The 13,771-nt window shown below is 51.9% G+C and overlaps 1 protein-coding gene across 1 annotated transcript; it reads left to right on the top strand.

Moving 5' to 3' along the window:
• Nucleotides 1-3,375: 3,375 nt before the first annotated feature.
• On the top strand, nt 3,376-8,755 carry Nkx6-3 (NK6 homeobox 3). The gene is made up of 3 exons (XM_013025332.1): nt 3,376-3,757; nt 5,580-5,749; nt 8,516-8,755. Exons 1-3 carry the CDS (start codon nt 3,376-3,378, stop codon nt 8,753-8,755), a joined length of 792 nt encoding a protein of 263 aa, XP_012880786.1.
• The last annotated feature ends 5,016 nt before the right edge of the window (nt 8,756-13,771 follow it).

Here is a 13,771-nt window from a genome sequence, read left to right as displayed (position 1 = left end):
GGACGGACGGACGTCCACTCCCTCCTCCCGCCGCTCTTCGGAGGTGTCCTCTGGACACATCTAAACTTCCAAGTAGCACAGAAGCGCCCTTGACGCCGGCGACCCCCGGGCCAGGAGGCCAGCCCGGAGGTCTCCGGCGTAGCCGGGCGGCCAGGCTCCGCCGTCCAGGCCGCGCGAGCGCGCTGGGCACCGCGCAGGCGGGGTTTGTTTTGTTTTGTGAACCGAACCGGGCCCACCGTGTCCCGGCCCCGCCCCTCGCCGCGGCTGCCTCCAAGCAGGCAATTCGGCCTCTGCCGCCTGGCCTGCTCCACGCACGCACGAGCCGGGCCTGCTGGGACGCGGCCGTGGCCCCGGGCCCGGCCCTTCGGCGCCGCGGGAGGGGCGGCAGCGTGGCTGCGGAGCCGCCCGGCCAGGGCGAAGCCGGGCACCGAGCCCGCCGGCCCGCCTCGTCCTGCACCTTCCTCCCAGGCCGCGCTGCCGCCGACCCAGTAGCCCCTCTTAGCGGCCGGCCTCGGGCCCGGCCCCAGGCTATGCTTTGGCACCTTCGCTCCTTCCGGCATGGCTGCTTGGCCGCCGCCGCCCGGGCTGAAGCCTGGCCCACGGCCGCGCGGCGTGGCTGCACGCTCCCGTTGCTAGTAGGAGCTGTTTAGGAGGAGGTTGGGGTCTCCACTTGATGCCTAGAGAATGCTGCAGTCTGCACATTTAGACGCTTTTTAGAAGTTTTGAAATTACCTTGATTTTTTTAATTGTTATGAAAAATGAATCATTTCTTGACTCTCTCACATGCTCTGTGACTGGGAGAGAGTGTCCCCCCACATCTGATGTATAAACCATTCTCCCTACACCAGCTGAACAAATGTCAACATTAATAAAGAAACTGACACATGACCTGGGGCTCTGTCTCTCTTTGTATCGTCTTGGGAGGGAGGGGGCTTGAGCTGAGTGAACCCTGGCTACAGGTATGGGTCAGATCTGGGGAAGCTTGTACCCCCCTCCCTGAAGAGTCCCCCAATGTCCTGCTCCTCCAGGAAACCCTGGGCAATCACTTAGGACCATCACCCTGGAAGAAACCCCCAAAGAGATGGCAGAGCAGATTTCTCACCTGCCTAAAAGCTATCCTGGAATGGGGAGACATGTGGGCGGGAGAACACACTTCAAGTCACCGGGAACCTGCAGTTGGCGTGCACTGCCAGAGCCGTCCAACTCCCCTGGGAAGACATCTGGCCCTGCACTACGTGCCAGTAAACATTCAAGAACTTGCTATAGAAAGAAAACAGCCTTGTGCTCACTGGGTATCTCACTGGCCCGTTTCCTCATCTGTCAAAAACATTAAATAATAAAAGCCCTTTCCTTTTGTCATGTTTGGGTTCCCAGTCACCACACTTTTGTCAACATAGTATTAAATAAGAACTGACCCCTGCAGCCAACTTCCCTCTATAAACTCTCATCAGAACACTCCATCTCCACCATACCCCAAGCTACTCTCTTGAAATCTAAAAATCTCCTTTCTGTCCCCTACCTCTAATGAACCAATCATTGCTGTGCATTTGCATTACCCAGAAGTCTCTTAAAAATAGTTTCAGGATGACAATTACCTTGATGCGATTGGGAGGCATTCCTGGGATTCAACTAAGTTTCCAAAATAGTTGTGATATCTGGCAAAGCCTCCTTAGATGAGTAAAAATCTTTCCTCTTGGTCTTAATCTAAACTTGTAGAGAAACCATCTCTACATCCTTAAATCCTCTTTCCCCTAACCTGAATGGTCTGTGTCCCACAGAGTATGACCCTAGTCATACTAGTTCTGAACAAGAAGGGACCTTCCCAGCCCTAGGAAAACAAGAAGGCTGGCAAGGGGTGCTTGTTGTCTCCACCTGCAAAAGTGCAGCCACATGTTGTGAGAAAGGTAGCCCCACAGAGCCCTGAGCCTAGTCTGGAAGTTTTCTGGGGGTCCCAGGCAGCAGAGGGGCAGAGCTAACCTCTGTCCAGCAATCTCAGGTTTTTTTTCTCCTGTCATCTTGCTCAGAGAAGTGGCATTCTGGATTCCATTTTCAAAAAAATAACCTTAAAAATAGAGCACTGCCCCAAACAGAAAAGACCCCAGTCATCTGGAAGTAGGCTGTGGTTCTTCTGTACCTCATTTTTCTGATTGTTGTTAAGTAAGAGATTGCCTCAGAAGACCCTCATATGTTGTTTAAAAAGAATATCCGATAAAATATTAGATGAGTGCTTTGAAATTCAAGTCTGGCTCAAGTATCAAGTATTTACTAGCCCTAGTCAAGTGCCCAGTACAGGGCTCCACGGCCAAAGAGGGGAACCTCTCAGCATCTGATTCCAGACCCAGACCCCAGACAGACAGAGTCCACAGAGAGGTCCAGGGAAGACTGCCCAGAGGTAGAGAGGCTGCACAGCCACCCCTCTTTTTTGCCTCATTGGGCAGGAAGAGACACATGCCTGCCACACTGAGAGCTGCCCACTCCCCACCCTCTGACTCCATATACCCATCAGGCTCTCACAAGAGCCACAGGGATTTACATCCTACCCAGCCCTTGCCCATCTTCCCTACTTACCCTGCTTTTGCACCAAGGAAAGGAGAGGAGAAAGCAGCTCTGTTCTGCAAAGAAAGCATGGGCATCAGCACAGAAAGGAACAGGAGCAGCTCCGAGCAGAGACTTAAGTTCTGCAGTTCATCCTTAGTAACAGCTGTATTGACAGTGATTTCCAGTTGCCCCCCCAGAGGCTTCAGACACCCACTTTTTCCTAGAACCTGGACTTGGGGAAAGCAGAAGAAGCCTCTGACAATGAACGGAGCTTCTAGAGCTAATTCTCTCTCTCTCTCTCTCTCTCTCACACACACACACACACACACACACACACACCTTGGCTGATTTTACAGTCAATCTTTCAAAGTGCAATTTGTCTAGGAAAAGCCAATGTGAGGCCCGTGTGGGTTCCAACCAATGGCAGCCCGGCTCTCATAGCTCAGCCAGTCTGTGGTCTGTATTCTAATGGGCCATATCTTTATCAGGGAAATGTCCCTTCTCTGAACTTAAAACTTCTCATGGAGGGTCTCCAGACCCAGAGGCAGAGGAAGGGGCTTTGCTGAGCGTGGGGAACAGCCTTCTCCAGTCAAGGTAGGCTGGAAAAAGAAAGCGTGGAGACCTTCCCCCTGCCCTGTGCACCTGACTTCCGAGAAGCTGACGTGGGTGCCAGTCCCTGGGCCAGGGCTGGGCCGGATGCTTTAGGTGGAGGGCAGTCAAAGGCTTGGGCTGCTTCCCACCCTCCACACCTGCCATGCGATTCAGGGCTGCACTCTAGGCTCCCAGGCCTTCGGAGCCTGCACTTGGACTTCCCGTCCTACTCCTGACCTAGAGATCATGGAGTCCAATCTGCAGGGGACATTCCTGTTGAACAACACGCCGCTGGCCCAGTTCTCAGAGATGAAGGCCCCTGTGTGCCAGTACTCGGTGCAGAACTCCTTCTACAAGCTCAGCCCCCCAGGACTGGGCCCCCAGCTGGCTGCGGGGACCCCTCACGGGATCACAGACATCCTGAGCAGGCCTGTAGCCACGCCGAACAGTGGTCTTCTCTCCAGCTACCCCCATGTGGCCAGCTTTGGGGGGCTCAGCTCTCAGGGGGTCTACTATGGCCCCCAGGTGGGGAATTTTTCCAAGGCTGGGAATGAGTACCCCACCCGGAGCCGGAACTGCTGGGCGGACACAGGCCAGGACTGGCGAGGAGGGCGGCCATGCAGCAACAGTGAGTACGGGGAGCCTCCACCACCAGCCTGACTGGCTGGTGGAAAGAGGCAGAAGGCAGGCAGGGCCTCTAATAGCCGGGCACCACGAGACAGGGGCCCAGACTTTACATCCATCTCCTCAGCTCAGGGCAGGCCTGAAGGCCACCCCATCCCCTCTGCCCCCTCTTTGCTTAGCACAGCTATCTGCCCCTCATCTCAGCCAAGTCATCTCACTGGCCTCTTCAGAACCCTGAGTGTTCTAGGCCCAGAGGAAGCCACGTAGCCCAGCCCAAGCTGTGCAGTGTCCTGCTAGCTCCCTTCTTCCTCCTGCTCAGAGTCTCTGCTATACCATATTGACCCCAAAGCAGGTACCTGCTGCCTGCAGGGAGGAAAACTTGGCTGCTCTGTCACATTCTCAAAGAGCCCATTCATGCCCGGCATCATTGAAAGAAACCAAGCACACTTTTAGGCCACTGAACCCCACCTGTGAGCTAGGGGCTATTGCTCACCCTTCCGGTGGGCATCGCAGTAGCAACAACCAGAAGCAGCAGCTGAGCCTAGCTGAACTTGGCCCTAACTCCTGTACAGCATGCCTGACCTCAGGGTACCCCAAGCCTTAGTTTTCAGAGAACTGATATAAGGCACCCAGAACACCAATAGGGGAATAGAGGAGCTGACCAGATTAGGCATAGGCAAGGGAGATTCACCTGGGCATCAGAGAGACAATGACAGGCTTTAGGAGCCTTTCCTGCACCACTGAGGTCCTAGCCAGATCCAGGTAGGCAGATGGGCCTTCACTTGAGGCTGACTCCTAGGCTCTCTACTACAGTAGGGTTTCTGAGTCAATCATGGAGACTCCCAAACACACCTGCCTCTCACCTCCTACACTGCTGAACAGACACCTTCCCCTTCTGAAAAACTGGAGTATTTTGAAGGTGCTGCAGATCAGTTAACCTATTCTGGTCTGGTTTGGGAAAGCCATAGCCTCAATCTGTCTCTCCTATACTCCAATCCCCATCTCAACCCTGGACCCTTGTCCTGGATGCACACACCTACTAGAAAATAGGCAAGATTTGGTTGTCAGATTAAGGCAAAGGGAACAGGACTAAAAATGGTACATCAGGACCTCCTTTCCTATTTCCGTGCCTCAGTATCCCTACCTGTGATGAGAGACAAGGGTGTGGGATGTTGGGCTGAACTGTTCTGATCAGGGCCCAACATAGAGAATTTTACTGGTCCGGTGCTCATGGAACCAAGTCCTTCCTGAGATGGCTTCCCTGGCTGGAGCTTCCCAGCCCTAGTGCCCAACCCCTCCAGCACCATCCTAACCTATGACCTCAAGGCCTGAGGACTGGAGAAGTAGTGCTTTGGGGCTGGAGGCTTTCTATCCTTCCCATCCTGGGAAACAGGGGGCCTAGGAATAAGGAAGTGGGGAGCAATTGGTAGGCCCCAGGAGCTCTGACTGCAGCTGGCGTGTGACAACCCATTTTGGTGATGTGAAGGAGCAGCTTTGTCTTGGTATCTGGAGACACCTCATTCCTCTTAGAAGGCAGCATTGGCAGAGAAGCATAAGATTCCTGCTGTCCCTAAATAGCTGGAGTATGGGGCAGCCACCCTGGAGCCTTGTTCCCCAGACATGGCAGAGGTTAGCACCAAACTGTTAACCTGGTTGTCAGGAATGCTGCTCAGGGCGCAGGTGTCATCATACCTAGCAACATCAGTTGCTATGTGAGAGAGGCTTCCACCCTGTGGGAGAGGCAGGGCTGGGTTGGCACCTTCTAGGCAGTATACATCGTTAGGTTTCCATATGTCCTACTAACCCACTTCCCTTCCTCCTACCAGCCCCGGACCCCCTGAGTGACAGCATCCACAAGAAAAAGCACACTAGACCCACCTTCACAGGGCACCAGATCTTTGCCTTGGAGAAAACCTTTGAGCAGACCAAGTACTTGGCAGGCCCTGAAAGGGCCAGGCTGGCATACTCACTGGGCATGACTGAGTCGCAGGTGAAGGTGAGTATATGGAAGAAGGCACCCTGGGGACAGGAGGCCACTAGATGCATGTGGACACTTTCCCCAAAACTTGCAGCTCTTCAGAAGGAGCCCATCCCAGAGGGGCACTGCTTGCCCATCCAACCACAGAGATGTTAGTAATTAGAAATAGCTCCCAAGCGCTGGCATCTATGAGCTCTCGCTCTGAAAGCTATATAATGTGCCAAATTTAATCTTCATAGCAGTCTTCTTTATTTTATTTTAAATTTTTTATTATTTTATTTTGGGGTATTTGTACTAGGGCTTAAACTCAGGGACTAGGCATTGCTTCGTAGGTTTTTTTGCTCAAGGCAGGTTGGTGCTTTACCACTTGAACTACACCTTCACTTCTAGGTGTTTGGTGGTTACTTATAGATAATGTCACAAGCCAGGCACTGGTGGTTCACGTCTATAATCGTAACTACTCAGAAAGCTGAGATCTGAGGATTGTGGTTCAAAATCAACCCCAGGCAGGAAAGTACATCAAACACTAGAAAACTGCAAGTGGCACTGTGACTCAAGTGATAGAGCACTCACCTTGAGCTGAAGTGCTCAGGAACAGCACCCAGGCCCAGAGTTCAAGCCCCAGGACTGGCAAGAAAAAAAAGAAGTGTCAGCCGGGCGCCAGTTGCTCACACCTGTAATCCTATCTACTCAGGAGGCAGAGATCTGACAATCACGGTTCAAAGCCAGCCTGGGCAGGAAAGTCTGTAGGACTCTTATCTCCAATAAAAAACACTAGAAAACTGGAAGTGGTGCTGTGGCTCAAGTGGTAGAGCGCTCACCTTGAGCTGAAGAGCGCAGGGACAGTGTTCAGGCTTAGAGTTCAAGACCTACGACTGACAAAAACCAAACAAACAAACAAAAAGTGTCACAGATCCAGGTGCCCATGGCTCACACGTGTAATCCTGGCTACTCTGGAGGCAGAGATCTGATTGTTGCAGCTTGAAGTCCTCCTGGGCAGTAAAGTCCATGAGGCTCTTATCCACCAAAAAGCCAGAAGTAGAGGGCTGAGAAGGTGGCTCAGTGGTAGAGTGCTTGCCTTGCATGCATGAGGCCCTGGGTTCGATTCCTCAGCACCACATAAGGAGGGGGAAAAAAGCTGGAAATGGTGCTGTGGCTCAAGTTGTAGAACGTTAGTCTTGAGCTGAAGAGCTGAGGGACAGCGCCCAGGCCAGAGTTCAGGCCACGACTGGACCAAAAAAAAAAAAAAAAAGCCAGAAGTGGAGCTATGGCTCATGTGGTAAAGTGCTAAACTTGAATTACAAAGCTCTGAGATAGCATCCAAACCCCAAGTTCAAGCCCTTGGTGGGGGCGGGGGAGAGGGAGATTGAATGAGAGCAGGCAAGCCAGGCACCAGTGGTTCACACCTGTAAACCTAACTACTCAGGAGGCTGAGATCTGAGAATTGTGGTTCGAAGCCAGCCCAGGCAGGAAAGTCTGTGATTGTGTTACCTCCACTAAACTTCCAAAAAAAGGTAGAAGTGGAGCTATAGCCCAAGTTGTAGAGCTAGTACTAGCCTTGAGCAAAAGAAGTTCAGAGACAGTGTTCTATTCAGGTCCTGAGTTCAAGCCCCCAAGACCTGTACACACACACACACACACACACACACACACACACACACACACACACACACACCATGGACTTTCCTGACCAGGCTGGCTTTGAACAGTTATTCTCAGATCTCAGACTTTTGAGTAACTAGAAGTGTAGGTATGAGCCACCAGTACTCGGCTCTCATGGCAACTTTGAGATTTTTGTAATGGTCTGCTTTACAGATGAAAATAAACCTCAATCCAGTTTCTTGCTCATGGCCTCAAACTGAGACACTGAGACTTGATGCTGGTCCACTTCTGCAATCTCTGCTAGCAATCCCAAGCGCCCTCAATAGCTTTGGGGCCAGAATAGAAATGGCTTCACCCTTTGTGCGTTAGCCAGTAAAAGGGGCTGGCTTCTATTCAGCAGTCTTTACAGAGAAGATACCACCACCACTCACCCCACTCATCTTTGGCAAGTTGGGTGGTATTAGGCCTGGTAGAGCGCCTGGTGGCTGTGGCACAGCCCAGGGAGGGCCGGCAGCTCTGTTATGAGAGCTACTGCAGGGCGTGGGGAGAAGCTGAAATCCTTTCCTACATGCCCCTCAGCCCCGCCGCTTCCTGGGGGCCACTTGTCCAACTTTGGCGCTAGAGTCCTCCCGGACTCTCAAAGAAGAAAGCCGTGGGCCAGGCCAGGCCGACTCAGTGCCTTGTCCACTGGTACCCGGAGGTGCAGGGACAGGTGGGGACCCCAAGTCTGGGCTTTGCTGAGCCTTCGCCTCACTCCTGGAGCACCAGCAGACTCTCACTGCGCGCTTGCTCCCGCCAGAGGAGTCTGCAGCCTGGAACCCGCTGGAGCAGGGTGCACGCCACTTTTCTAGTTAGGGGAGATCATTTGCAACGGCCAGTGAGTCTGTGAAGCTAAAGGAGAAGGGAGACGTGTGTCTGTTTATTTCGCTCATGTGCTTATTTTCGTAGCAGTCCCGTGCAAGCGATGCGCGCGGCCTAGCGCGGGGCCACGCCTCCAGCCCCGGACGCGCCGGGTCCGTGGGACGCGGCCCCGGAGCGCAACTCCATCTCGAGGCGCGCCAGCCGCTGGGGGGCGCCCCCTGGGGCGCGAGGAGGAGGCCGCCCCTGCAGAGAGTCGCGGCGGGGCCGGCCGTGGAGTGGAGGCTCCCTCCCTCCCGACGCGCCCCTGCTTGTCCTCCCCAGGTGTGGTTCCAGAACCGCAGGACCAAGTGGAGGAAGAAGAGCGCGCTGGAGCCTTCCTCCTCCACGCCGCGGGCCCCGGGAGGCGCGGGAGCCGGCGCGGATCGCGCGGCTTCCGAGAACGAGGACGACGAGTACAACAAGCCTCTGGACCCCGACTCCGACGACGAGAAGATCCGCCTGCTGCTCCGCAAGCACCGCGCCGCCTTCTCGGTGCTCAGCCTGGGCGCTCACAGCGTCTGACGCCCGCCCCGTGCCCCGCGCCCGCACCCTGAACCCAGCGCCCCGCGCCCCAGCCCCGCGCCCCGCCGCCGCCCGCCGCACAGCCAGGTCCCGGCACAGCCTGCAGCCGTCCCCTCCCCTTCCCCACTCAGCTAGCGCAGAGGGGCCGAGGCAGAGGCTTGGATGAAGGGCGCGAGGAGGGGGTGGGGGTGGGGGAGGGAAGACAGAGGGGAAGAGAGGACAAGGAAAGGGAGAAGAGGGGGAAGAGGAAAAGAGTGAGAGTGGGAGGAAGAAGGGAATGGTCAATCTAGCTAAAAGAGACACAAGTCTCCTAAGATTTGCACTCCTTACTGCCATCTTGCCCCTCTGATGGCCCTAACCCTGCCAATTCTGCAGATTCCTAAGTGCACAGGTAGACTGAAATAACAAGGCTGTAAAGCCAGGAGTCCTGCAGTTGTGATCCAGCTGTGGGGTCTCCCCAGGGTGGCAGCTGCGGGGACAGGAGACCACGGTGCTGGGCCAGGACAGCAGGGTGACCACAGGAGAAAAGTTAGAGTTGGCTGACAGGTGCCCAACAAGATGCATTCCTAAGACCTATGCACAGGAGTGCGGCCAGACCTGGAGGAGGTGCGCCTCAGGAGGGGACTGGGGACCCAAGAAGAAACACTCTGAACATAGCAACTAGAGGATCCTGACCCCGAGCTGCCAGGCCCTCCCTGCCTTCTAACTCCACTCTACCCTCAAGGCATCTTTCCTTCCGTGGAAAGATGCTGGTGGAAGGAGGCAGAGAATCTTCATCTGTAGTCCTGTACAGCACCTGAGAACTGCCCTCCTGGACATCCCAGAACTCAGGTACATCTTGGCCAGGAAGGAAGAAAGGGCTAGGAAGGGTCTCAAACCCCTCTGCTCCTCCAACAGGTGTACCAGGCAGTAAAGAAGGGGAAGGAGCCATAAGAACTGACCCCAGGGCAGGCTGGGTACCCAGCACCCTTCTTCCTGGGCCTGACTGGTGACTTTCACCCCAGGTGATGTTGAGCTACTGGTGGGTGGGACGGGAGGGTTCGGGAGGTGGGTGGGGTTAGCCAGAAAGGAGTGCAACCCCAAAGGGACCAAGCATTTTCCTATCCTCACTGGCTTTAAACACACACACACACACACACACACACAATAAAAATAAAAGCCCCAGAAATGTCCCCGTGGCTTGTGTGCTTCTGTGAAACAAATGAGTTTCAGGCACTATATATCCATCCCAGACATGCCAGATTGGGGAGTGGGGCGGGGGGAGCAGGAGTCTGTTGGTAAAGCAGACTTGGAACTTGAAGGAATTTAAGGCGAATGATCTAGATTCCTGAGGGTAATTTAGAATACATTCCCCCTCTGCAGATGCATGCATATAGGTGTACATAGGTAGATGTGTATGCACATAAATGCATACAGCTGACTTCAAGGAGAGTCAGCTACTAACAGCCACTAACAGATTGCACAACTGCACTCAGTTTGAAATCTCATCTTGCTGGTACATGCCAGGACCAACCTGGATTCTGAGGGGGGAAAAAAGCCAAGATGAATTTAGTGCTGTGTCCAACCTCCAAGAATTCCTAGCTTTGTGGGGGAAATTATCTATGGGGAAACCGATCAGGTACCAGAATGAAAAGGTAATGGAGAGAATAAAAAATACTAGCATGATATTGACACCTGATAATTTTTCCTGGTACAATGTCTAAATTATCTGTCTTGACCCCACAAGAAATCTAGGAGATAGGTATATTTTCTTTGCTTCCCCTCCCCCCCCGCAGGGCTGAGGACTGAACCCAGGGCCTTGCGTGCGCCGGGTAGACGCCCTTCCGCTGGGCTAAATCCCCAGCCCCTGGTATATTTTCTTTGCATGGATAAGAAGTCCCTAAACCAAGTTATACTGCCCCTGGTACAAAGGGCAGGCTCTCAAAGCCCATTCTGTGAAATGAGAAGCAACTTGTACCTTGAGATTCTTCCAACCTTACTTTGAGAGCAAGGCCCAGGACTGCAACCTACCTGAGCCCCTTATTGTCTCTATGAGTCCTTCCAGCACAGGCTCCAGGGCAAAAACATCTGGTCTTCAGGGTCAGCCCAAGCAGGAATAGCAGAGCCTATTAGAAAGTAAAGTATTGCCCTTCCATGATGTCAGTGGCAGACCTAGAAGACAGAGAGGGTCAAGGAAATGTAGAATACTTTTAACCTCAAACCTTCACTTTGTTAAGATGCCACCTGCTCAGGTGGCCTCCCATTTCTCAAAATGGAGAAGAACAGAGCCACTAGAGGATGGAATGCAGTCCTGGCTGCTCCTGGCTATGGCTGCCACAAGCCCCTCAAGTAGCTTCTCCTGAGGAAGGCCCCAAGGCAGCCCCAGCCAGAGGGCCACGGGCCTCAGAGGATGCAAGAGAATCAGCACAGCTCCAGGAGCTGGTGATGTACCCTGCTGCTTGAACATTCCACATCAGTTGTTGCTAAAACCCAGGTGGGTAAAGCAAGTATCGAAGAAGAGACCAGAGTCCTATAGGAAAATGTGCTGGTGTGCATTTCTTAAGCATATTGTAATCATAACTGCTTTATTATCAATGCAATTCTTGCCCACCTGATTCATGTCATTTGCAGTCTATATTAAAGTAACCTGAGGACAGTTTCCTGAGAGACAATTGCTGAGCTAAAAGTTCTGGGATACCTGCCACTGGACACTTGGGCTAAAAGAATCTAGCCTTCCTACAATCACCTCCAACTTCTGTCTTTTAATTGCTTGCCCTAACAGGCTAGAATCTAGGGGCCAAGCAATGGTGAGGCCCTGGCTACATCTCACTAATTCCCATGTGGAAGTCTGTTGGTAAAGCAGACTTGGAACTTGAAGGAATTCAAGGCAAATGATTCAGATTCTGGAGTGTAATTTAGAATGTGTCCCCCTCTGCAGATGCATGCATATGTGTGTACGTAGGTAGGTGTGTATGCACAAATATGTATATTGCTGGAAACATAAGCCTTTTTCAAGTCATCTATTACATGACTATAAGCCTTACTCCCAACACTTTTTTGGGGGGGGTCTGGTTGTGGGGCCTGAACTCTGGGCCTGGGCGCTGTCTCTCAGCTCTTCAGCTCAAGGCTTGCGCTCTACCACCTGAGCCACAGTGCCACTTCCGGCTTTTTTCTTTTTGCTTATGTGGTGCTGAGGAATCAAACCCAGGGCCTCATGCATGCAAGGCAAGCGCTGTACCACTGAGCCACCTTCCCAGTCCCTCCCAACACTTTTTTTTTACAATAGCATGCTACAAAACTTAATGCTTTTTTAAAAATGATAATCTTAATCTCATTTCAATATATGATGCAGATATAAGCCGAGATAAAAAGATATTCTTCCCAAAGAGAAATCTAACAAAAAGAAATAATCATAAGAAAGATGGAGCATTGGTTATGGAAGGTTGCTTGAGTGTTACACCCAACTCTTATCTCACAGAAGATTTTCTTTTTTTTTTTTTTTTGGAAATTCACTCTTTCTGTAGCTTGTCTCCTTCCATTTCAGAGACAGGAGGAAGGCTATTGAGACCTGTACTCACTATAGCCAGGAGTCTGAGACACAGATTTCTGTCCCAGCTGTCTTACTTGTGTCTTCCAATATTAAAAGATCTGGGACATGTCCTTAGCAGGTCATGGGGGGGAAGTATCTCTCCATGTCCAGAATTCTGTTATCCTGACAGCAGTAATGAAAAAGGAGACTAAGTATTAAAATCTCCCCTCTGGTAATCCCTCCTCATACTCAGGTTATTAGAAAATTTGACCCCAGGAGCCCACCATGGCACAGGGGAGCATGGAGAGCTAGAATTGGACCCAGTCACTGGCTTTGCTGTTCCTCATGTCCTTGGGTTATTTAGTCTCTGAGCCTCAGTTTGGTCATCTGCAAAATAGAATAATGATGCAATGTATCATCATACAATATAAGATTAGAATAGTACAAGTGCCAGACATATAAAGAAAAAAAACAATAGCTCTATGTCATTTGAAGGCAGTTTTAGAAGCTGATGTACTTTGTGTGTTTGCATCTCCTGCAAAATTGCTATATTGAAAGCTGGGCACTTGTAGGATTGTAGTTCAATGCTAGCCTATGAGACTCATCTCCAATCAAAAAGCCAAGAAGTGGAGGTGTGGCTTAAGTAGTAGATCACTAGCCTTGAAAAAAAAAAAAAGTCAAGTGAGAGTGGGGGAGGAGGGACCTGAGTTCAAGCAAGAACTGGCGCGTGCGCGCGCGCACACACACACACACACACACACACACACAATGTTTTTTTTTTTTTTGGTCCGGTGGTGGGGCCTGCACTCTGGGCGTGGGCGCTGTCCCTCAGCTCTTCAGCTCAAGGCTAGCGCTCTACCACTGGAGCCACAGCGCCACTTCCGGCTTTTTACTTTTTGCTTATGTGGTGCTGAGGAATCGAACCCAGGGCCTCAGGCATGCAAGGCAAGCGCTCTCCCACTGAGCCACCTTCCCAGCCCACACATACACACTTTGTATGTTGAAGTTTGACTTCCAATTTAGGAGATGAGCTCCAGCCATGAGGCTTCTACCCTCGTGTATATGATTAGTGAGTTTATAAATGGCTGTTTTCATATTGGAGACCAAGCCTTCACCAGACACTGAACCTATTGGTACTTTTATCTTGGACTTGCCAGCCTCTAGAATTCTAAGAAGAAAAATTCCTATTTTTTACAAACTACCTATGATTCTCTGCTATTTGGACTAAAGATAGAGGCTAACAGAGCTGAGTTTGGAGCCCCTTCACCATGCTAGAGCTATGTCATTATAACCAAGTATCTTTAAGTCCAGAGGCCTTGTTTATAGCACAAGGCCTTGCAGATCAATTCTGCAAGGTAGATGTGATCATGTACTATCATGTACAAGTACAGAATGATGTGATACTCATGCTCTCTCCTTCCACTTCCAACTCACACCACTGGGCAATGGTAGAGCTACTTCTAAGCAGGTCTGCTCAAAGAATGGGATAAATGAATCCAAAGTAATGA

Source organism: Dipodomys ordii, unplaced genomic scaffold (assembly GCF_000151885.1).
Source record: "Dipodomys ordii isolate 6190 unplaced genomic scaffold, Dord_2.0 Scaffold4, whole genome shotgun sequence".
Taxonomy (NCBI): Eukaryota; Metazoa; Chordata; class Mammalia; order Rodentia; family Heteromyidae; genus Dipodomys; species Dipodomys ordii.
Note: the sequence above shows the minus strand (reverse complement) of the source record. Positions and strands in the feature narration are given on the sequence as shown.

What these genes read in the sequence shown, in the direction of transcription:
- Nkx6-3 (XM_013025332.1), top strand. Translation starts at nt 3,376, where the DNA reads ATGGAGTCCAATCTGCAGGGGACATTCCTGTTGAACAACACGCCGCTG. An exon ending in AGGGCGGCCATGCAGCAACA is followed by an intron (nt 3,758 to 5,579) that starts GTGAGTACGGGG and finishes TCCTCCTACCAG; the next exon opens with CCCCGGACCCCCTGAGTGAC. An exon ending in TGACTGAGTCGCAGGTGAAG is followed by an intron (nt 5,750 to 8,515) that starts GTGAGTATATGG and finishes TGTCCTCCCCAG; the next exon opens with GTGTGGTTCCAGAACCGCAG.